The 24,682-nt window shown below is 45.8% G+C and overlaps 1 protein-coding gene across 1 annotated transcript in view; it reads left to right on the top strand.

Moving 5' to 3' along the window:
- The window catches only part of LOC102029087, a 37,693-nt gene extending 15,018 nt beyond the window's left edge, over positions 1–22,675 (top strand). The window contains exon 4 of the mRNA XM_005383601.1: positions 22,409–22,675. Within this exon, the coding sequence (XP_005383658.1) occupies positions 22,409–22,602 (194 nt within the window). The 3' untranslated portion in view covers positions 22,603–22,675. The remainder of the gene's footprint in view (positions 1–22,408) is intronic.
- Positions 22,676–24,682: the final 2,007 nt, after the last annotated feature.

Below are 24,682 nucleotides of genomic sequence, written 5' to 3'. Positions count from 1 at the left end.
GCATAAGCTTACTGTGTTGAGCGGATGTGGAAGACACCATCCTGAGCTCCTGAACTGCATCCTCCATGGAGGAAAACACTCTCCCATGTATCAGAAGAAAGCTCTTTTGGTTCTGTGTATTCTAGAGAAGGCTAGACTGAAGGAGGGCACGTGTCTGAGCCCCGTGATGGATTTGGGCATCGACAACTGCAGGTAGGGAATGGGGCAGCATTGAGTTGCTCTGCTATTAGAATGGGAAGAGAGTAAGTTGGATGAGACGAATGGGAGAGACACATGAAGGCAGAGTATGGAGCTCCCACTTGGTTGTGAGCATTTGGGAAAGAAGAATGAAAGAGAAATTCTCAGGACAGAGCAGCCAAGCAAGGACTTGGAGAAGGGAAATGCTTGCACAGATTGGTAAATAGTTTGCTGGAGGGTGGACTGAAGAAGTAGTTGTTCTTCTATAATAGATATGTAGAGTCAGTATTGTTCACCAGTTTGTTTGTAAATGGATTCTTTTGGGGAATTCTGGGCAGTGAAGAATCAAGGTTGATGCCCAGTGATTGCACAGAAGCCTGGGATAAGAGACAGCTGATCCCGGGTTGCATGCTAAGAATGCGGAGGAAAAGGATGTGATGCTAAGAATATGGAGGAAAAGGATGGTGTGAGAGGTCAAGGCAGTGTGGGAGGCAAAGAGGGATGGGGTGGCAAGAAGTACAGTTCGTGTTGATTAGGACAGCATGGAGGAGGTAGGGGGCGGGATGGGATTAGAGAGGGCTGAAGGAACTTGACCCGGAAGTCAACAGGAAAGGGGCACCGAGCTGAGAGAAAGCAAAAGCAGGAAAACAAGGCAGCTCACTGTGAGCTGTGGAGCTTCCCACCAGAAGAAAGGAAAGCTGACAGAGTACAGGGCAGGACCTCTGAATGCCCTCCTGGGGGCGGGGTAGACATGGACAGGAGCTATCGGAGTGGTTTTTAGTTTTGTGTGATTTTTATGTTTTGTTGTTGCTTTTGACAAGAAGTTGCATTCCCAGTTGGGAAGCATCTGATGCCAGCTTCCCCCCTCACAATGGACAGCATAGGAGAACCATTAAAAGAAAGATTTTGTTAGCCTTGCAAGGAGCCCCAGCCTAAGCGGTGCAAAGCATCCACTGTAGGGAGCACCCGGCCGAGGGGCTGAAATCCACCCCATGCTCCATGTGTCTGCCCAGCCTAGCAGGGCTCTGTCTGTCCAGAAGGAGGGGTGCCTTTTCTCCAGTTTGCACCGGGCTTCTGCAGCCGAGCCTTTTCTTTGAAAAGACTGGAGCCACATTGCAACAGATGAGGCTTCACTGAGCATTTGCTGTCTGCGCATGTCCAAGGTGAAGCGGAGAGAATGTTGAAGTCAAAACTCTCTGTGAGCCTGTGCTTGCCTCTGCCCTGTGGGGACGCTCCACAATTCACTGTAAGGCACAGAGGAGGAAGCTTGATTCCTGCCCGCAAAGCATTCGCAATTGGAGTCAGCTGTAAAATAGTGAAGATGGTTAAGAAGCAATAAAAGAAGTATAGAATCAAGAGCCAAGTTGTATAGGGTAGATTCTCAGGGTATGTGAAGGGAGGCCAGCATGTGGGGTTGGGCTTAAAGAGGGCTGCATTTGGGAAGGGAGCATGTGTTGCTTCTAGGTTGGAGGAAATTGTTGCAAGGAAAGGGCTGGAGGCAGGGAATCTGGTGGTGGTGATGGTGGTGGGGTTCTGAGCATCAGGTTTTAGGCCTCTTGTCTTCCCTGATGCCCTTGTTTCTGAGAGACAGGGCGGTTTGGACCGAAGGCTGCACCTTACATTCCCCGCCACTTCCATGCTGGCAGCTTACGCGCATGGGCTGCTCTGGGAAACACATCATCCACCCGGCAGCTGGTGCCTCATCTCCACCTGCAAAGCAAAGCGAGGGGCGATTCAGTACCTGTGTCTGGACAGGTTCAAGTCTGACTGTCTCTGACAAACTGTGATGCTTGATCCTCTGAGCACAGCTATGAACCGTGCTAGCAAGCACAAGGGGCCTCGGTGGCTGGGGAATGGGAGATCTAAGTTCAGGCTGTAGAATTCTGCTTTCCTTTCTAGCCCTCACCTGTCTCATACACAAAAGACCACACCAGCTCCCTACCAGCTCCCTTCCCCCAAATATTTCATGATTCCACAGTTAATAGGACCCTTCTATTTCACCAAACAATGCTGGGATGGGTACTGGGACTAACTGGGTCCTAATTTTACCTTTCACCTGACTGTGCTTGAGAGGGATTGTGATATTGTAGGACGGGGACAGAACAGCCAGTTCTGGTTGTGGATCCAGTCTAGGTCAACCCTTCTGTAAGTTTCAGGCTTTAAAAAAAATACATAGATAAAATAAGGCTGTTGGAAATGATCTCTACAATCTTTTCTGGCTCCACTGCTGTTAATTACTGTCGACAGAATAACTGCTAAGGACTGTCTGACCACCTGGGTAGCACCCCTCTATAAGGCAAAGTGAGAAAATTCCCACAACACCACTGGTAAGCTTTGGAGGAAAGGAGCCAAGGTTTTAAGAATAATAATCATGCCATTTAGGTGGAGCTGAAAGACCTAGGTCAGTGTTGTCATGCCCCAGTTTGGCCTTCTGTACAGTGGGGATAGTCATATGTACTATGGTGCAGTGATTAAATGAAGAAGCTTATACGTTCATGCTTTGGCAATTTTAGAAGTGCTATGCAAAAATGTCAAGTATCACTATTAAAGAGAGTCGGCTCCCCGAAGACAGTTTGTTAAAACCAAACCAAACCAAAAAAAAAAGCTCAATTCTATTATTTGCTCCCTTGTCTGCTTCCTAAGAAGCAGTAATGTAATTCAGGTCAGCAACTCTGACTCCACACTCCTAAAGATAGCAGTATTTTAACATGAAAACTTAATAAAGGAGCTAGCAGACTTCTGGACTGACTAATAAGCAGACCTCCAAGCTGCCCCTGCCTGGAATTGGACCATGGCACTGACACTGCACGCAGCACTTTTCTCAGCTACTGTGACTTGGTTTACTGGACAGTGAAGGGTGGAAAGAAGGAAAGGGAGGTGTGCATAAGGCAGGTGGAAAAAAGGAAGAGAAAAGCCTTTTGCCTGCCTGTTGTATTTGGAGCACTGGACTGTCATCTTTATGCTTTAATGCGCTTGTAAAGTGGCTAATTTTGGTTTACTACATTACTCCAGGTCTGCTTTCTGCTCTGTGGCTGGGAGACGCTGCTGTGGAATTCTTCACTGTAGTCCCAGGAGGGAAACCCTTGCATGGGGAAGGCTGGGAAGAACCACAGGGAGGAAAAGGTTCTAATTCCATAAATGACCAGATGCTTCGAAGCCTGCCCAACCCACAGAACTTTTGAGACGATACGGCCATTTTTAGAAATACTGGTCACTTCTCTAACTCCTGCCAACCGATTTGGGGGGACAAAATGTCACAGCATGTAAGAAATTAAGGGAGCCCCTAAGTGCTGGCACTTCTCTGACCTATTTTTCCCCACTCGTTGCTGTGAGAGTTGTCTTCTGAAAATATAGACCCCAGAACCCTTCTTTTGTTCCAAAGCCCATAGACCTTCAGATTCCTCATCTGTAAAATGGGAAGAATAATGCATATGCGTAGGCTTTTGCCAACACTAGAAGAAATATTTAGAAACATTCTAGCACCGTGCCTATTGGTCAGTTTCCTGCTACACATATAGTGTTTGGAATTCCTGCTTCATAATAAAGCAAATGTTTCCTAAAATGGCCCTGTGTGAAGTGGTCCCAGCCTGCTCATCCGTTTACACTTCCAGGAAGTGATTAACTTCATTTTCGAAACATACCATGTCCACGTCCCTCTCTCTGTCCTGCTCAGGCTGGGAGAACTGCCTTTTATCTCTCTCACGCTTTCTGTACTGCTGCCTCTGATGTCCACCCAGGTGAAGGTCATTATTTTCTCTCCTATACTTCCGATGCAATTTGTTTATAATCTATTCTAATACTTACACCGGGCTGCCATGTAGCATGGCTACTGTCGTATGCTTTATACCCACTGTGCTTTCCTGTCTGAGGGGCACTCATCTGTCTTCCTTAGACTATTCCTTAATGGTTTTCCAATCACCTTTCAAGAACTGCACATAGTAGGGCATCAACACTACCGAAGTGAACTTTAAAAAGGCAACTAAACATCCTTGTTGACCCTGAGAGTTTACAATAGAGGGAAGGTTTATTCCCATTTTCAAATCTTGCAAAAAGAGCTGCCTGCCGCCGAACAGCTATCATGTTTGAGGCCCGTGCACACTTGTGTAACTCTCCTGAGAGTCTTCAGGAAGAGAAAGACAGCCTCTTGTACACGGAGGCCGAAGGCTCAGGATCCCCCAGCCAGAGCATGGTGGAGCTGGCATCAGAAACCAGAACCCTCCCGAGCAGGTTTCACTTCCTCTGGGGGAGTCTCTCCCACCTGAGCTGGCTTCATTTTTCCCGTGTACCACTCATGAACAAACTGAACTGTATTATAAACACTGCTTCGTGGTTGCCCGGCTATATATTTTTTGGCATCTTTGTCTTGATTCTCCAAGCAGATTTTAATATTGTTAGTTGTTGGGCAATATAATAATAAAAGTAATAACCATTTGAAGCACTTCATGATGTATTTTGCTCCTCTCTCTCTTGAAAGACCAGAAGAGAGAGAAAGCTTTTGAGCAAGCCCTGCGGGGGATTCCTCTGCACCCTCAAGCCTGAGCCACAGATCCCAGCTGAGCAGCATCTCAGATGCCCCCCGGCAGATCTGTGACTGCTCCAGAAGTAACTTGCTTTTTCTCAACTCTCAGCATTCACAGCAGAAGAAACCATTTAAAATCTCCCTTTACTGCCTCCCGGTGTTACCCCTTGAACAGAGGCGACTGTGTGGTTTGACACATTCTGTATGTCTATTTTATGATGTTTAAAAGAAAAAATTGGCTCCACAGTATAGCTTCATTGTTTCCTACTGGTTCCCTTGGCAAATGTCTCAAGTCAGGGCTATGTTGTCAGTTACTCTTTTTGAGCGTGGTTTATGAGAAACGGCATTCTGAATTTCAAACAATGGTTCTGTAAGTACATGTTCAGAACACAGCATGTTCCTAAGCAGGGAACTATCTGGGTATTAAAGTTTTTGTAGTCATTTGTCTCTGAGAAAAAGATTTTTACAATTGGTCCCAGAAGGACGTGGAACGGACACTCTTGAGTTTTCCTAAATCACCTTCTCACAGATCGCTGGCTACCTTCATAGCTTTTTTATACTGCAAATTGTTTTTAGGTGTTTCCGGGAACTTAGCCAATTTGGAATATCAAAAGGAGAGATGTAGGAAGTGCACTTTATTTCTCATTTGTGAGTATGTTTGTCTAACAAATGCTCCTTGGGCACCTCCTGGGTACCAGATGCTCTGGAAGCACTGGGGACTCAGACAAGGGTGTTTCTTTCCGTCTTGGAGGGGACCACAGATTGGTAGTGAAACAAAAATCATGGGCCATGCAGGGAAGAGGATGGTGATGAGAAAGGAGCAGGGGAGTAAAAGTTTAAAGCGAAGCCAGTCAAGCAGGGGTGGAGGAAGGATGGGAGCGAAAGCCTGAATACCCCGTTGGTCTTTCTGTGCATTAACTTGCTGATGTGAGGGAGATACGCAAGATGCCTCCCCTGTTACTTTGAGTGGTCCTAACTCTTCTGGGCGAATGACACACACCAGCAGATGCTCCCTTAGTATTTGCGGCAATCCTCAAATCTCTTCTCCCTGGGCTAGAGTGTGGAGGCAGGACTGGAGGCTGTGGGAGTAGATTTAAGGCGCTTACAGAGAGGTGGGAGGCGGGGAGGACTGTGGATTCTATAGAACCGCAGGAGCCGGGAGCACTGATTATTTAAGCCTGTTTCCCTGCCACCTCCTCTTTTTGGCCCTGGTTTTATCCACTGGTATCATAAGAATAAAGCCCACCTCTTTTCTGTAAGAGATCTCTGCAGATGCTTGACGGCAGCTTCTGTTCCCCTCCCCTCCCCTCCCTTGGAGCATTCCCTTATCCATTCCGGGATCCACTCAATAAACATTTATTTTGCAAACATTCTTCATGTGTCTGCTTTTCCCAGGCACCCTGCTAGGTGCTGTGGGAATGGAAATGAAAATGGGGCCCTGAAGTTACGCAGGAGGGCTGGCGTGTGGACAGATGGTGACACCGTGGCCCCACAGGTGATCTGGGAGATAGAGGCACCGTGGGTCCAGCTGGTGTGGGTAGGAGGACATCTCAGGAGCAGTGATGCAGTGTTATCTGTGTCCTGACACCTGCAGACCATGGTGGTCCCAGGACCCTTCCCAGCGAGGTGCTGGGGGAGGTTATGCTTGTCTCTGTCCAATGTGGCCTTCAGTGACATCTGTTCGTAGCTTCAAACTTAGTTATGGGGGAGTGTTTACGCCACAGCAATTTGTAGATAATATAGACCAGGGCTCCCCTTCCCTTCTGCCCACCAGAGCTTGCTGTTAAATATTGATTAGCACAACATTGGTCCGACGGTACCGTTCTATCCCTCATGCCTTGCAAGAAACTCATACAGGGAGGAGGAAGAGACACAGCTCAGCTTCTGGTTCTAATGTATAGATGATTGCTTATTCTTCCGGTCCCTACCTCTTGCAAGCACCTGTGTAAGCACTCCTTGGGGACTCCCAGTCACTCAGTAGAAGCCCTCTGGGGTCTCTAGGAGCAAGGGTTGCAGTACTGTGCTGAGAATCACAGGAAGCTGCTTTCTAATGGGGTTTTCCCAAGGGTGAAGAGGATACAGGTAGGGACACATAGCTCTTCTCAGATGTTTTTCTCCAGAAATGAATAGTGAGCAGTGAACTCGTGTCTGTGCTTGTGTCTTGAGGCAAAGTATGAAGCATATCACTGCATATCTTAGACTTCTTCATGGCTCCCGTGATTAATCATTAAAATTAATAGAAAATTTGGCTTCCATCCATGATCTTTTCATGATTCTTGAATGCAGAAACAAACAGCAGAACCATGCTGTTTATCCTTTTACTTCTCGGGAATGAATGCAGATAGAAAAGAACCCCTGAAACCAAGCTCCCAAAGTTGAGTTGCTGATGAACACTACATATCGTTGGGCTAGTTTGTCCTACATGATTGCCTGCTTCTTGGGTTGGTGTTTGCAAAGGATTAAACTCAAAACATAAATACGTGGAGATATCATCTGCAGTCGGGGTATTAGTACTATCTCATCTCTGTGGCTTTAAAAAGAAAAAGAAGGAATAGAAACTCTGCCAATTTGCCATCCATCCACAAAGTCAGAATCAGTTTACTTTGCTGAATTCTGGGTGCTTATTTTTCTGTTCCCATCTGCTGAGAATTATATTTAATAGTAATTTAAGAGATTGATTGATACTATTTACTTCCATACAGTATTATACTTAATTTCTCATCTTTTCTGGATTCTCAAAGACATTGAGAGGAAAGGAAGGGGAAAACAGGAAGACATGCACTTTGTGTCTGTCATGTGCCAGGTACTGCCTCATGGGTTATGACATCTCCCACTCACATGGTCCTTTAAGGAAAAGACAAAGCCTAGAGGCTCAGGGAAGCTGCCCAAGGCCACACAGTGGTGGAACCAGGCACACACAATTCAGTCAGGTATCATGGCTCTTTCTCCTTGTTGCTTCTCCTCATAATTACTAGATGTTTTCAAAATCTAGAGAAGCTGACCTTGAACCTTGTTTTCTCACAAACCAAGAGGAGTCTCCAAGTGCTTTTGGTGGGACGACACATCCAGGAAATGTCCTGCCCTTACTGTCCCCCTAGAGCCGTGGGTGCTGGGCCAGAGTCCATCCTGCAGGGACACAGGGCCCATCCTTTAGCTGCATGGCGGAGACAACCTGCCCAAGGCAGCTGCAAGGATGGGAATGGAAGCAATGGAAGTGGTAACAAGACTCATCCTGCTCCCACAGGGAAGGTGTTAGTGTAAATATTTTACAGATGAAAAGACAGAGCCTCAGAGTGTTGCATGACTTGGCCAAGGTTATATAACCAGACTTTCTTTCAGGATTTGAATCAAGGGCTCAGAACTCTACCATCTGTGTCCTTTCCATCCTTGGTAAATAACTTGAGGTCCATTTTCTTTTTGTCTCCCACTGTGGACCATTGTGAGGATTCCTGCGTATATGGGTTGTCACTTTTTTCTTTTTAATTTTCCCTGTTTACTACTTATCTTTTACATTTCCCTGATATTCCGCCATGACGGTGACTATTTCCTCTAACTAACAAGTCATACAGGGTTGTCTTTGACCTATTCTGAAGGGCACAAACCTGCTGCTCTTCTCTACTATTGGAGCGGCTCCCTCCCCTTGCCACACTTGGAAAGAGCAGAACTGAAGGCTGAGGGAACAATAAGATATAGGTGTTGGTATTCTGCACACTGTGTGAATTTTCTTTGCAGAAAACTTAGAAGCATTTCTAAACCCAGGCATAATTCTAGACTCCAGAAAGAGTCCCAGAAAGCTTCAAATTGGAGGAGCAAAAAATGATTTATTGGTCTTTGCTAGTTTGGCTGTTCATCTTCCTAGAATTAGGGTTGGGCGGTTCTTTAGAAGGTCATGTAGTTGTTCACATCCAATTGGAGTGTAGGCCAATAAATGGAAAACTTGAAAATAGTACCTCACACTCAGTGCATCTCGGGCTCAATCTGTCTCCTTGTGTCACACAAATTTGCCTCTCCAACTGTGTTCTTTTGCTTAGAAAATGGTCGTTACTTTCTGTAAAGCCACTGAAGTGGGAAATCTCAGGGATCAGCTGAAATTCCCACTCTCCTGGGCCTCTTTCTGTGTTCTGTCACTCAGCAATGACAATTTATTTTCTTGCTGATTTTCAAATCTGCTGTAAGAAAGCAGTTCTTTCAGCAGATTCCTCACTGTTTCATCTCCCGCCTTCATTTAGGGTCCCATCGCTGACCCACAGATGACCGTAGCATCCTTATTATTCTCGCTACCACCAGTCAAGTAGCAAGCAGTCCAGTCCATACTGTCAACCCCATTGCCAGAATGATGTCTCCCAGTGCAGATTTGATCATGTCCACTTTCCTGGGATTTTATCTTTTTACAATCTTCCCACTCCTTTCAGTATGAAATCCTGAGCTCCTTGCCCAGTCTGCAAGACTTTTTATGGTGTGGCCCCTTCTTACCCAATTCTGATTGATTTCTCTCCTCTCCCCACTCCCGCCTATAATCTACACATTTGGAGCCACTGAATTTGGGACTTCAAGTAGTGATTAGTCCTTGTGACTCCCCTAAGAATATTTATCCCTCACTCCTTTGAGGTTGAAGAATCTGAGCCTCAGGTTACACAGCTGGTAAATTACAAAATCTGATTTTGGAGACAAGTCTGGCCGACTCTGAGGGCCAGAGGCCTTCTATCAGACTAGAGACTGGCATATTTGGTTGAGCACTCCAGGCCTACAGTGAGGAAGAGAGGGGACAGTGACCCATTTGGACATCACCTTGCTATATCCCTGTCCTCTCTCTGTGACCCACATGAGTGTGCAGATGCAGGGGTGACTGAACCCCAAGATTAATAAGCACCGCCAAACTCACTGTGGCCAAGGCCAAGGCACACCGCTTATCATGTGAACTGTGCTCAGATCCCATCGCTTGAGTTTAATCAGACTAATGAACCAGCTGGCTTCCTTTCTAAAATGATTTCTGCTGTTTTCATTACTGAATAACAGCACAGCAGGATTTGAGAGGAAGAAAGAAGAAAATTCGGCTGGGAGGAAGGACCTCCTCCAAGTTAGCCAGCTGATGAGTTGGCTGAGCTGGTGGATGCGGGGCAGAGTGGTTGGGGTGAGAAGGGACTGTGTGGGACCCGGGCGGTGTCCAGTCCAGGCCTGTTACAAGGTAAATGTTTCCAAGGAAAGGAGGAAGTTCTGTAGTATAGATAAAGATATCCAAATGCCTTCAGCCTAGTGCCTTTAGAAAACAGCCAGGGTGATGAAGGAGCTTGAACCCAACAGTACATTAATTCATTTAGCCTTTGTTAATACGGTTGTGCACCATCTTCTCTTCTAAACATTGAAAATACAAGGGTGAACCCAACATGGCCTCTTCCTCAAATAATTAAAACTCAAGGGCAATTTTTAAAATTAATTTTTAAGCATACAATCTTTAATTCAAACTCAGTCTAACAGATAAGCCCAATAGTAAAGCAAAGGAAAAGCTCTCTGTGGACTGAATCAGGCTCTTCTGAAAGCCCATAGCTTGACAGAGGTGCGTGACCAAGCTGGGGGATAGGGATGACCCGAGGCAGACGACCCAAGAGCTGTCTTCACACATTTGAGAGATTTGAGAAGTGCCTTAGGGGAGAAGGGCTTGACCTACCATGACAGTTGGTGGTTGATAGCTGGCAATGGTTTCAATTTTTTAAATCCCAGCAAAGGATTTTGATTGGCCTGACTTGAGCCAATTGCTCGCCCTTGGACCAATCAGCTGTAGCCTACATAGAGGATATGAACATAGCATTTCCTGCTGGATCTGTGGGGTTGTAATACAAAAACACATTCCAAGTTCCCTTACTTAAATACCCAAGGACTAGAACCAGGGACAACAGGTCAAAAGTTAGAGATATATACATTTTTGGACAGAAAAGGATCCTAATAGAGATGATAAAGATAGAGCTGCCTCAGAAAGTAGAGAAGCCTCTAGTTAGCGGTGAGGCAGACTGCCTTTTGACAGTAGCTGTAGGGGAAATCCAAATATCAAAAGTTTAATAAGAATTTGAATTAGCTGCGATCCTTAAAATAGAAGTTAACTGTTCTATCATCCTGTGTATCTCATATCAAGTTGTTTAATATGAAGATGATTCTTCTCCTGTTTGTTAGTTAGCTTTACATTGTTGTGACAAAGCTTCATGGAGGAAAGGTTCGTTTTGGCTTATGCTATTGGGAGGTTCGGTCCATGGTAGGCTGGCTCCGTTGCTTTAGGCCTGTGACCAGCAGAACCATCATGGCAGGAGCACATGGTGGAGGATAGCTGCTTATCTCATGGCAGCTAAGAAGCAGAGAAAAAGGGAAAGAACTAGCAAAAAGATATATGTTCAGAGGCATGCCTCCCAGAACCTAGTTCCTCCAACCATGACCCATCTCCCAGTAGTAGCTCACTCAGCTCTGAACTCATCAGTGGGTTAATTCACTGAAGTTAGTGCTCTTGCAGTCCAATAATCTTTGCAGGAATCTCTTAATTCAATCTAGGTGACCACTGGCCGACCCTGCCTGTGTCTTTTTCTGGTCAGGGATAGTACCTGCTTGACATTCTGTTGGTCCTGAGACCTTTTAAATAATCATGGAAAAAATTTAGTGTTGGAGGAATAGTGAGTGGCCAGGAGAGATTTTGGGGATGAGGAGGTGATCGACCAAAAGCAGAGGACTAAAATGTGTTCATCTAGTCACTCCACAAATATTTGCTGAATTCCTAATATTCTAGCAGTATTTCAGAATACCTTCTTAGTTACTCCACCTCTAAGAGGGTCTCTGCCCTCAGGCCTTGCTTCAGTGAGTGGCCATGAATGTGTGAGCAGCTGTATACTATTCCAGGGAGCAACCCATGCACTGAGACCTCTGATTGGCCCATTCTTGTCCCTTGATTTTAGGGCAGCCAACCAATCCAGAAGCTGGTCAGGGCTGTATCTTGGGTTTGCCTTGAAAAGATGAGCTTGGACAAAAGGATTCTCTAGCCCTAAAAACCTGAGCCAAGAGACACAGAGAAGTTTCCAGTTAGCTCTGTGAAAGAGAGAGGAAAAACTTACAGACTTGGATCTTGGGATGATTATTATGTATTGGATGACCATATGTCCTGGTGTGCCCCAGAAAGTCTCAGTTTGTCTCAGCATAATTATGACTAGGGCTTTGTTTCATTTTCATAGACATCCCGGTTTGAATAAGAAAATATTTAATCACCCTGATTAGGGACTATGATGGGATGTGGAGTGAGAGAAGGGAAGGGAAGAGAGAAAAGATGAGTCAGGCTTTGAAGAGCATTACAGATCTGGGTACGGAGTTTCCATTTTTATGCTGGAGACAGTGGGTATGTTAAACGTGAGGAGCACAAGGTCAGATTTTTGGCTTTTAGAAAAAATGATCTGAGAAGGTGTGAATGGCAGATGAGAGAGGGACTAAAGTAGAGGCAAGAGACAGGCTGGCCTGCATTAAGCTAGGTGATTGTAGAGATGAACTAGAAGATAGCTTCAGAGGACATCCAGGAGGAAGATTGGAAAGGATTTCAAAGACTGATTAAACTTATAGAATGAGAGAGAGAGAGACAGAGACAGAGAAAGACAGAGAGAGACGTGTGTTAAGGGAGAGTCTTGGTTCCTTGCCTGTGCACCTGGGGAACAATACTATCTTTCTTTCACCAAGAAAGTGAAAGTGGCAAGGCAGTGACGAGTCTCACTGTGAACATGTTGGTTTTGCCTCTGTATTAGTTAGAATTCTCCAGAGAAACAAAATCCAAAGGCTAGAGAGATAGAATGGCGGGGTTATGATGGGAATTGGCTCATGCCATCATGGAGGCTGAGATCTCCCATGCTGTCTGGCCTGTGAGCTGGAGAACTAGGAAGGCTAGTGGTGCAATTCAGCCTGCATCCAAGGCCCCCAAGCCAGGGTCTCCAGGATCAAGAAGAGAGAAAGTTGGATGCCTGCTCAAGAAGAGCACAAGAATTCTTCCTTCTCTTTTGTGTATTCCAGCTGTCAGTGGATTCGAGGAGGCCCACCTACATTGGGGAGGGGAGGGTTTTCTTTATTCATTCAACTGATTCAAATGCTAATGTCATCTGGAAACACCCCCACAAGACACGCCCCCAAATAATGCTTTTCTAGCTATGTGGGTATCCTTTATTTCGGTGGAGTTGACACATAAGATTTGCTGTCACAACCGTCAACCTAGCAACTAACTGATTAGGAAAAATGTTCTGAGCTGAAGATGTGGAGTGGGGTGTGTTGGGGTAGGGGCGGGGTTTCATGGGAATGGAGGGATCACACAGAACAAGGGGTAGAGTAAGGAAAAGGTGAGAGAAATAGGCCCGGGCAACCTTCACTGCTGCCTTTACTTCCGTGTCTTTCTCTGCATTGTGTTCTAGCTGTATTTCTTCTTATTATTCTCCATTGCAGCTTTAATCAGTTTGAGGCCCGGAACCCTTATAGTCACTGGATCATCTATCACAGCGCACTGACACAGATTATTAGTATGTACATATTTGGTACTAAATGATGGGAGTGTTTTAAAGGCCCATGATACTGGCCACCAGGAGATCACTGATGACACTGGGAGAATATTTTTCCATATATTGGGACAGACACAAGACTATAAAGGGACCTGGAGCGGAGGATCAAGGAAAACAAACAGGTTGCTGGAAATGCAAGTTGTTCTGCCTCAATTTCTACTTTCCCATCCTCTCTCTCCTCACCCATACTTTGGAGGAGGTATTATTGGTAATATTTTTAATTATTCTTAAAAGAAGAGATTGAGATACTTAGTCACTTGGGAGGAGCAAGAGCAAATAAGGGAGCCAGAATGGCTGTTGATCTTTTTTATTTATTCCCCTTAAATGTAACACAAACCGGGCATGGTGGCGCATGCCTGTAATCTCAGCACTTGGCAGGCTGAGGCAGGAGGATCGTTGCAAGTTCGAGGCTATCCTGGGCTACAAAGTGAGCTCAAGATCAGCCTGAACTGCATAGTGAGACCCTGTCTCAAAAAGACAAAAATAAATAAATAAATATAACACAAAACAATAGTGCCACCAGGTAACAAGGAGCATTGTACCATGTGGATCCCAGCTCTGCACTCAGGAAGGGCACTGGAATTTGTAGGAAGAGACTGGAATTTGAAATCACATTGACCTGGGGTCCATGTCTGGGCTCCATTATTTGTTTACCTACTAGTGCTATAAACTCCCCAAATTTCAGTATCTCTGAATCTGGATCTGCTCACCAGCAACACAGGGATACTAACATCTACCTTCCAGCTCGCAGTCAGCCTGTGGCAGTAGAAACTGAAGCTTGCAGAAGTCGTATGTTAACCCACCCAAGTGGCCAGTAAGTGATGCATCTGGAATTCCAACATCCCTGGCTAATGTGATGCTTTTATACTTTCTAGGGTGCTCTAAAAGCCTAACACATGGATGACTTTCAGCTACCTTCAGTTCCTCTTTGCCTAGATCAAGAGTAAGCCAATTTCCTTTCCTTCCCACTTCTCCCTCTAGGACATTAGATGATTCCTTTATTATCACTGATGTTTCTTATCTGTAAAAGAGTGGAAATTATATGACCTAGTGCACAGGCTAATTGTGAAGGTCAGAAGAGTTCACCTCGGCGAAGGTACCCATCAGTGTCCACACACTAGGTGCTAACTAAGACTGTCAGTAACTTTGGGGCCAACTCTTCCAACAAGCCTTGCCGATAGTGACAGTGATTGTCGTAGTGGTGGAGGCAGTGGTAGTAACATTTGTAGAATACTAAGAAGTCTTCACGTGCCAGGAAAGAACTCATTTAAATAATCTCATTTAAATTCATAGCAACCTCTTAAACAGATGTCATTATTTATTCATATCTTACAGAGTAAGATCGTGAGGTGTTAAGAGAAAGGATAAGTAGCTTGAAACTCACCAGCTAGTAAGTGGTAGAACAGGGAGAGAAGCCAGGGCTCAGTGTATTAGTGAAGTTTCCTCCTCCAGCAGATGAAGCCCAGGGTTTGGTAGGTTTTTCCCTCTGTAGAGCCTTGTGAGCTAAATAGGAAGTAGGAAGGCACCATGGCTGCTGAGTAGGCAGACCCAGTAGGCAGGCAGATCCCCTGGTTCTGGCTCCAGGAGGTGACCCTGGGCTAGCGAGGACCCTGCAGGCAGCTGGAAGACGGGGAAGGACATTGCCACAAAGTCATTATGCTGTTCCCTTCAGGAGACCCTGCCAGCCTTGCTGAGGCCCATGCACTGTAGACAGAGAGACACGGGCCAAAGCCTGGGCAGACTCACTCCCAGGGTCAGAGAGGAAAGAAGCAGAGCAAAGAACCTTGCCGAGAGGAGCAACAGCCTGCTCATCTGTATGCTCTGAGAGTGGGGCTGCAGTGGAAGCCACAGTCCAGGAAGCTTCAGTGGGATGTGTCCTGTGAATCAGGCAAGACTCTTGGGCATAATTGTGAGCTTCCCCATGAGCCTGATGCCATTCTCTGCTGTCCTAGCAATAAGACTATTCTGCATGTGTGTGTCTGTGCCTGTGTGTTTGTATGTGTGTGTGGTGTGCATCCCCATGCTGAAGAGGCAGGAGGGACAAAGGTCCTGCTGCCCATACCAATTGGAAACTTCGCACCAGGACTGTCCGCTCACTCTCCCTTGAAGCTGCTCGGGAGTCCTCTCCCCCAGATTGTTGGCAAAGCTGCTGAGCTTCTGATTCAGTGACATTTTACAGGATCACTGTGTTCTTTCTTCAGAGCCATTTGAGATAGAACTGGGAACAGGAGGCCCACTGTCTCAGAGGATTGCATCAAGAACTGTGCTCCCAAGCAGCTGAAGACTGCAGGGTCTCGGAGCGGTAGGGGGAGGAGGGAAGGAGCCAGCACTCCTGGTGTTCCAGGTCTGGCATCCCAATATTTTCACAGATTGTCTTTTCATTAAGCTCTGCAGTCATGATAGAAAGTGCCCATAAATGTCCCCGTCTAAAAGTAGAGGAAACTGAGACCCAGAGACATAAAAGTGGCTTGCCTAACATTTCAGTGAGTAAGTGGCATGAAAGATCTCTAACATCAGTCTTCTCTAATTGTGCATGATGACTCTTCCTTTATGCCGTGCAGTCAGACCTTGCCACAAGCCAGAGTTTCTGAGACACACCACTGATTTAGAAAGCAGTGCCAAATAGTGTGAGTGTGGAGGGGATAAACTGTGTGCAGTGGGTCAGGGCACTTCTCCTCCTTCTTCAGACTCTACATCCAAGTTTTTTTCAGAAGTTCTCATAGAAAGGCAGACAGATAACTGGCATTCTGCATGCATATGCTCACAGCTCACGCATCCATTCTCTCTCTCTCGGGTCATTTAGTCCGAATTTCTATGAATTCAAGTTGCAGTACCTAGAGAAAATAACTTTCGAGTCTGTGCTTGGAGATTCATAGACTGTGAGGACTTTTACAGAGGGAGCTATTACTGCAGGAGAAAATGAAATGAGGTGTGACCCCAGCAATGCATAGGCTCGCAGGGTAAGCATCCAGAATGGTGTGGCGCCCGTGCTTAGCATGAACATGGGGTGGTGTTGGTAACAGTCATTGTAGCAGTCATGGCAGTGATGACTGTTGCGCTGAAGTTGGGTTGTGATGGAAATGATAATGACAGCACCAGTGGGGGAGGTGGTGGTCTTGACGGGCACACTGGAGCTGGTGGGAGTGGAAGTGATCTTGCAGGGAATGTTTCACTCTCTGAGATTTCGTGTAAGTTGGATTACTCAAGAACAGGGGATAAACCAGATGTGGTGCTGCATGCCTGTGAGCCCAACACTCCAGAGGCTGAAGCAGGAGGATCATTTCAAGTTTGAGACCAGCCTGGGCTACAAAGTGAGCTCAAGACCAGCCTGAATTGCCTAGGAAAACCCTGTCTCAAAAAGACAAAAAAAAATAAAATAAAATAGATAAAAGAACAGGGGAACCAGTGCCTATAAGGAAAGCCCCAGGTAGAGGTCAGTTCTTCTCAGGACATCAAGTAGTTGCCCATACTGCCTGTATTAGTTAGGGTTCTTTAGAAGTCAATAGAAAATGACAAAATCAATTGAAAATATGTATATCATTATGCAAGGGGATTTATTAGGTGAGCTTACAGGATCAGAGGTGGGAGAGTCCACACTGGCCATCTCTGCACACTGGGGAGCCAGAGGATCCAGTAGCTGCTCAGCCCAAGAAGATACAGAGCATTAGCAATCAAGGACTCAGTGCAGTCCAAGCTCAGAGGCCTGGAAACCCACTGGAGGGTCGCTGGTGCAAATCTGCCTCGGAAGACTGAAGAAGAAATTGGAGCCTTGGAGTCTGGGGGACTGATGTCCGACAGCCACAGCAGCACAGGACTGACCCTTTCAGGACGACTGGAACTCTTCCAGACTAGGACGCTTCTTTATTCTTTCCCTACAAGCCCTTTGGTTGGTAGTGCCTACATCCGGGGTGGGTCTTCCCTACTCAGTTTGGGGCCTATGTGTCAATCATTCCCACACACAGCCATACCTGTGCTTTACTAATTTGCTAAGTACTTCTTAACTCATTCAAATAGACGTATTATAATTAATGGTCACACTATCCCAGGGTCATCTCTAGGAGGAGAATGAATAACTCCATAGCTCTCTCCTGGCCTGGCCGGGCAAGGACACTGCTAGGCTGAAATCTTGCCTGATGTGGCCAGTGTCCTCCATTCCAAAGCAGCCAGATCTCAGAGCTCTGAGGCCTGGTACACTTTTCTAAGCTTTTGTAGAAGTGCTTATGATGGAAACATATTCAGGTCCATATGCTAGGACACACTTTTTCTGACAGGCACATACACACACATCTCTTACACTCTGACAAGCCTACACACACACACACACACACACAGAATTTCTGCAGAAGCCAGTAGAGAGGATGAGCCTGGCTTAGCGTGCCACATGTCCACCTCCACCATTCCGATCTAGGCTGGTTACGCAGCGCTGGCATCTTTGTCACTGACTCAGTCACTGAGACACCACCAGGGAAGACAACCAATATGTTGTTTGCCTCTCTGGAGTGAGAACATGTCAGATAAAGAGTCCCAAAATGTGGCCTCCGTGCAGCTATGGATGACCTGTCCCCGACTGGCACCAGGTTTGCCTTCTGTTTAGTTCCAGTGCCCTCTCACCTGTCTGGAATGATATCTGGGAGACCCGATGGAAGAAACCTCCATGCTGTGCTCTCTGTAGGAATAGTGGCCATGTGGCTATGTGCAAGGCTGGCTAAGTGTAGGTTTGGCCCAGAATGATTCCTGCTATTTATTATGCAAATAATAAATGTCAAACAATATCCCTTCCCCCACAAAAGCATATGTGGTTCATACTCCAAGCACCCCCTCAGTCTGTCACCCCAAACACTCCCAAATCATAGACTCACTAAACTGCCTGCCTTCGATAGGGCTCCTCATTTCCTCCCGTACAGGAGTAATAATTTCTAGGGAAAGAAGATGGAAGCACTTATGATGTCATTCCTCTGGGGGTGCCTGGTGTGGGAAGATACTTAGAAAATGTGTGATTGAAGGAAATGAGGGCTGGGTGCTATAGATGTGGAAGTGCTTCCATTTTTTCAAGGTCACTTTAATTTCTGCACAGGGAGAGAGCCCAAAGCTTTGGTGGCCTCTGGGAGCAGAGAGCCCTACCCAGCACCATCAGACCACATGGAAAGCTTCCGAAGGTAAAGGCCATGAGGACAGTCACAATGTCCTCCCCTGCACAAATGCACACAGACACCTGTATGTGTTGGTACCTGGCATTCCTTTGGAAACTGACTTTAAGGTCTTCTTTTATATCCTGGTTGCCTCTATGAGGACTGCCCACCTGTGGCAGCTACGACCCTTTAAATTTCTGGACAGTGATTCACAGATTAGTCACATATAACACCAAGTCATTCGTAGGTACAAAGCTTAGGCCCAGTGTGTACTTGCCAACAATGTCCCTGTCACCCTGCTTGGAGCCCAGCCTATATAAAATGAGAGGCTCTCAAATTCCAGCCAACTCTGGAAGCAGAGCCAGTGTTAGAGAAATCACCATTTTACTTGTGAAATTAATGCCTGGATTCCGTAGCAGATTCTTTCTAACAGAATTCTGATTTTCCTCGGGCATCCACCCATTGCTGAGCTGGGCCGCTCCACTGGCAGCCGTTATGGATCTAGGTGTGGGAATGTGGAGAGTGTTTCATTTAGGCTAGGGAATTATAGCCCATGCTCGAGGAAGCACTGTGCTTCTTGATTTGCAGATAACACATGTAGCCTTGGTGGCCACTGCCAGTCATTCCAAAGCCAAGAAGAGAATCAGCTTAGACACTAATTTGATGCTGTCATCAATATACAGACTACATCCTACCGGGGCCTGCTCTACCCCAGACCTCCAGTTATACCAGGTGATGCAACTCCTTATTGCTTCCCTCAGGTTGATTTGACGTCTTCCACTCCTTATAGCCAAGAGGATTCTAAGTGAGGTGCTCTCTAAGCCTGACCAAGGAGGAAGACTCTTTATGTGGACCGAGGTCAAGACAACATAGCCCAGTTTTCCAGAGATTCACCTTCCATTGTGACCTCAGCAGTTTAGTTCTGTTTAGTTCCAGTCTAGAACTCCAGGAGTGAACTGTTTAGTTCACTACTCTTTTTTTTGTGTCTTGACTGTGATCCTTTTAAAGCTCTGCTAGAGAGCTGAGGGCACGCTGGGGACTTTAAATAACTCTCTTCTAAGTGTTCAGGGATAGCAATAGGAAAAATAAGCCTAATAACAAATTTGCAAGTAGGCGATCTGCTTCTCCACGTACAGCTTGGTCTTCAGATTGAGGCTGTGGTTTTCATCCAGTCTTTCTGGAGTAGGCTCCAGCTAGCATCTGAGAATCATGCCTTAGAAATCCATGTTCTTAAAGACGTCCTCTGAGGCCAAGGGAGAGGGAGAGGGAATCCTCTCTTTCATTTTCTCAGCTTCCTGTCTCACATCCTGCTTCTTACAGTGATTGACTAGGAAAAGCCATGTTCCCAACTACGAGAAGAGGCCCTACTTCAGGCCACAATAGCCATCATGAATACTTGTTGAATAATGGATGAAAAGGAAACCCAGGGCAATGATGCCAGCTCTGACTCACGAGCCAAAAATAGGCCATGAGGGGGATGGGCCTCTGTAGCCCATGCTAAGCTCGAGACAAAAGAGGTGACACTACCCATAGCCTCCACTCCCTTCTTGGCAGTGGAGTGCGGCTGGAGCAGAAGACTGGGCCCACTGCCTTGGCGTTACCCCGCTCCTGCCGTTTGCTTGTTGTGTGAATGCAAGCAGCTTTCCTAGTTCTTTGGGTCTCAGTCTCTTTTTATGCAAGTCTACTGTATTCGTTACCTCGTGACTGAGAAATGTATTCCTCTGCCTGGCACATTAGTTAGCAGCATCCTGGTACGTGACAGTTCATTTTAGGTATTTGTAACCACGCAGCCGGTTTCTCGCTGTTTTCCAGGATCTGTTTGAGAGACCCCTAACTGTGTCTTTGTAACTCAGTGTTCTGTTGCTCTCTCGTGTCATCCTCAGATTTGGCACTCAGTGGATTCTGCTCCAGGTTCTAGCGCTGGTGGGACTCCGTCCTGACTTCCTGCCATCTGTGGGAGGCCTGTGGCCCTTCCAGGTCCAGGACACTTCCTGTCTAGATGTGACTCCTATCCATCACGTCTAGACAGGATGCTGGCTGTAGCCAGAGGAGCCTGCTGAAGGAAATGAGCCAGTGAAGTCCCTTTGGAAACGCTGGAAAGGTCCATGGCTGTCGGTTGAGCCTTTACCATCTCAATGATATGGCTGCATTAAATGGGAAACCGTGCCAATTTGAGGCCAGAAGCAAGTCTGGGTGCTGCTGGCGTAGGAAACTGTTTGATCTCTCTTAATAAGGCCCGTCTACCTGGAGTGGAACAGAGCCGACAATCTCCTGGGGCTACAGCAGCCAGATGCCTGTCAATGGGTTTTGCCATTGATCTTGATAATTAGGAGGAGCCTGAAACTGGCATGATAAGGCAAAAACAATCCTTGCCTGATAGGCTCGTGTTCAGAAAGCTTCACCATTTCACGTCAGTTGAACCAGTATTTTCAGGGCGCCTCCCATGAGCCGTTCCCTGGGAACGCAAAGATGCTGGGTGCTGGGATTGCAAAGATGAGTAAAATGTACTTCACAGCTTGAAGAGAGAGCTAAGGGTGTGGGCAGGTGGGGGCAGAACACGGTAGTGCGATCAGTTCTCAGACAGAAGCATAAATAGGGCCCAAATGGGGCACTAAGGGCAAGTGAGCTCCCCTGGGAGTACAAGGTCCGTAGTCTTCAGGGAGCAAATAACCCAGATATCAATTCCACACAATGTTTATCGACTGTCAACTGGTCCTCATTTCTGCACTAGAGGATTTCACAGGCTTTGTTTATGCTTCACAAAAGCCCTGTGAAGTACGTCTTATTAACCTTGTGATTTTTAAAGGTGACTGAAAGTGCCTGGGAGTCACCTGGCTAATTAGTGACGTGGAAGCTTTGGTAGAATTATAACTCACAGTCTGACCACCCAAGGAACGGAAGCCCTAACTTGGGGGGTCTGTTTTACTCACGCTTGCACGCTTCAATTGTACGCGTGGATACCTAGATGTGTACTTACCATTCTGGAAAATTCATGTGAGTGAAACCCACAATGGAGATGCTACAGTGAACCTCCTTGCAAATCCCCACTTCCTCCCTCATTATCGTTCTCAGGTTTGGAGGCCTTCAACTTGATCAGGAAAAAAAGGAAAAGAATTCTTTGCCTCCGGAAGCCACTGTACCTCTCTACTTTGTAACAGTGGCCCTGAAAACCACAAAGAGCCTACTGGCAGAATAGGGTAGGCTGAGAAGGGAAGAATAATAGGAGCGAGGGAGAGCCGAGGAAAGAGGAGGGGAGGTTAAAGGGAGTGAGGGGTGGCGCTGTGAAAGTAGAGACTTACTCAGATGGGGAGGGCGGGCTTCGGGAGAGTAAAAAACAGTCTGGAGATAAGGGAGCGTGAATAGGAAGTTACACAGTCAGCCTCAGAACGAGCAGAAGAGGGGTTTCCACATACTCAGCCAATCTCTGTATTTCTGCCTTGATCCTTGGCTTATGGGGAAAGAGTCTCAGCAAACCTAAGAATGCAAAGCCTCAGGCTCTCTACCAGTAAAGGAGGGAAGCAGGGGCTGACCAGTGTGATCTCCAGGGACCTTTCCAACTCTGACATTCCAGGGCTGTGGGGCTGGCCCATCTTTCTTGCATTTGATTGGACAGTGAGAGGCTAGGAGCCTGGGAACTTGAGCCAACTCTGCAGGCGCATGGGCAGAAGTGGCCGATCTAAGACAGAATCAATATACTGTCTTGGGCTATAATTACCAAACATGCTATTTAAGGAAGGCTATCTTAGTCCTACCCTCATCCACATAGTTTTCCTAAAACTCTCTTGTCACCATATCATATTTTCTTTTTTGCAAGAATATTTAGCTTTCACTGAGTATTGCCCAGAGACAGAAGAGGTCACTGCAGCGTTCTGGCCCTTAGTAAGGGACTAATAGTTCTCAAAGGCATCAGGTCCACATCTTTGGAATTTGTAAAGTTTACCTTATTTGGAAAAAGAGTCTGTGCAGATGTGATTAAGTTAAGGATTTTGAAATGAGAAGATTATCCTCTATTATCCATGTAGGCTGTGAATATAATCACATAAAGGTGAGAGAGGAAAACTTAACACACAGAGGCAAAGCCGTGAAGATGCTGGCCTTGAAGACTGGAGTGAATGATGTAGCCCCAAGCCGAGGGATGTCGGCAGCCACAAGAAACTGGGAGAAATACAGAGAAGATTCTTTCCGGTGGGCCTCCAGTGGGAGTGTGACCCTGTGACATACTGATTTCTGCATCACAATGCTGATATTTTACTTTGGACCTCCACAATTGCAAGGAATAAATTTCCATAATTTTTAAGGGACTAAGTTTGTTTTAATCTATTACAGCACCCATAGGAAACTAATATACCCAGTCTATCCTGCCCCCAATACCTGCATGTTTTGCACACATACCTTCCATTCTGAGTACAGTCAGGCCCACTCTTTCCCTTGGAGTTAGTGGAAACCAACTTAGCGCTCTGATTGTTCTGTAATAAAAAGCTTACGAACTTGGAGAAGGAGAAGGCCTAAATTTAAGGTCCAGTTTATTACTTATTTGTGGTGAGCAGTGGGCTTAATTTTTTTAAGCTAATTTTCTGATCTGTAAAATGGGAAGAGTCACCCCTGACTCGCACACTGCTGTCATATTAGTATTACATGATGTATTGGACTCAAAGGCATCGTCACTTTTAAAACTGTATGTGTCAGGAACTAGTTATTATTTGTCACTAACTTGTGCTTCCTGGACACAATCCTGGGAAGATCCTCCTAGATATCAGCACTCAATCTTTAGGAGATGCAGTTAAGAGAAACTTGTGCTAGTTCCAACCTCCCCAATGTTTGTTTTTTCTAATTCTGTGCAGTAGAAAGCAGTGTGAGACAGTGCGAACTGTCTAAAGAAGGTTTATTTTATTTATTTATTTATTTTGTTTTTTTTCCAGTACTGGGAATCGAACTCATGACCTTGTACTTGCCAGGTAGGCGCTGTGCCACTGAGCTAAATCCCCATCCCCTAAAGAAGGTTTATAATGTAGACTCTTTCCAGTTTCCTAAAACCAGAGTCACTGATGAGCATTATCCACAGACTTGGAAAAGATCATGCAAATCCTCAATGTGCACATGACCTTAGCACCAACAAGCTAAGAGGACTTGGCAAAGCCTGATAACTTGTGGACAATGTCCGATTTGCCTTGTGTCTCCAGTGCCTAGCATGAAGGATCCAGTAAATGTTTATTGAATGAAAGAAGAAATGGACAGATAAATGAACTAATTGATTAATTAATTAAAAAGAACGAACCCCGAATATCCACATCACCTCTAAGCCGCCACCTTCTCATATCCCCCAGTATTACCCTTGTTTCTGTGATTCAGTCTTAATCCAATTCTCCTGTCTCAACACAATCTCCTTGCATATCTGTTTTGAGCTTGGCTGAGACAAGTATTTGTAAATATCTACCACGAACAATATCTACTACAGATCAGCACTCTTTGTGGCCCTCCCACGAATCTATTGGTTATCTGTAATCACTAGTCGTATGGATTTCCAACCTTTTCCTCCACTGGGCTTACAGAGGCAGCAGGAAGCCCTACTTATCTGAAAGCACTATCTGTATTCTGTTAGACAATCCATCTGCACCTCCTGACTGGCAGCTCCAAAAGAATTAGGGTTTTCCACCTTCTATTTAGCAAGTCCCACTTCTTTCACCCAGGCTATTAGGGTTCCAGCTCAATTCCCTTAGATTTCATCAAAGATATAGTTGGGAAGAGTAGGATAAAAAAATTTCTGTAAATCAAGTGGAATTTTTGAGATTTTTTTTTCTCTTGTTGTTAAAGTATGCAATACATGTTCATTTTATAGAGCTTTAAAAGCACATAGAGGTATAGTCTTGAAAAATGTCATCATAATTAAGCACCTCAGCTGTTGACATGCTGGTACATTACCTTCCAGTCATTTTTCTACAATTTTCCTGTAATTGAGATTGGTGTATATATAATTCAAATTTTGTTCTCTAAATTTAATAGCACAAACCACTTCTCACAGTATCAGAATTCTTTTTTGTTTGTTTTTGTTTTTCTTCCAGTACCAGGAATCGAACTCATGACCTTGTGCTTTCCAGGCAGGCTATTTGCAGCTGAGCTAAATCCCCAGCCCCAGTATAGGAATGCTTCACAGATATCACTTTTAATGACTGCATAAAATGACTCAACCTAATACTGGTAGCAGTTTACAAATGTGGTCCACCTGTGAGCTTTCCCTTAGTCCTCCAGGTCTGTCCTATTTTCTTTGTTTTCTGTACAATCCGTTTGGAGCACTTGGC

This window comes from Chinchilla lanigera, unplaced genomic scaffold (assembly GCF_000276665.1).
Source record: "Chinchilla lanigera isolate Chin_1 unplaced genomic scaffold, ChiLan1.0 scaffold00019, whole genome shotgun sequence".
In the NCBI taxonomy this organism is placed as follows: Eukaryota; Metazoa; Chordata; class Mammalia; order Rodentia; family Chinchillidae; genus Chinchilla; species Chinchilla lanigera.
The sequence above is the reverse complement of the archived record's forward strand: the minus strand, read 5'-3'. Positions and strand labels throughout refer to the sequence as shown.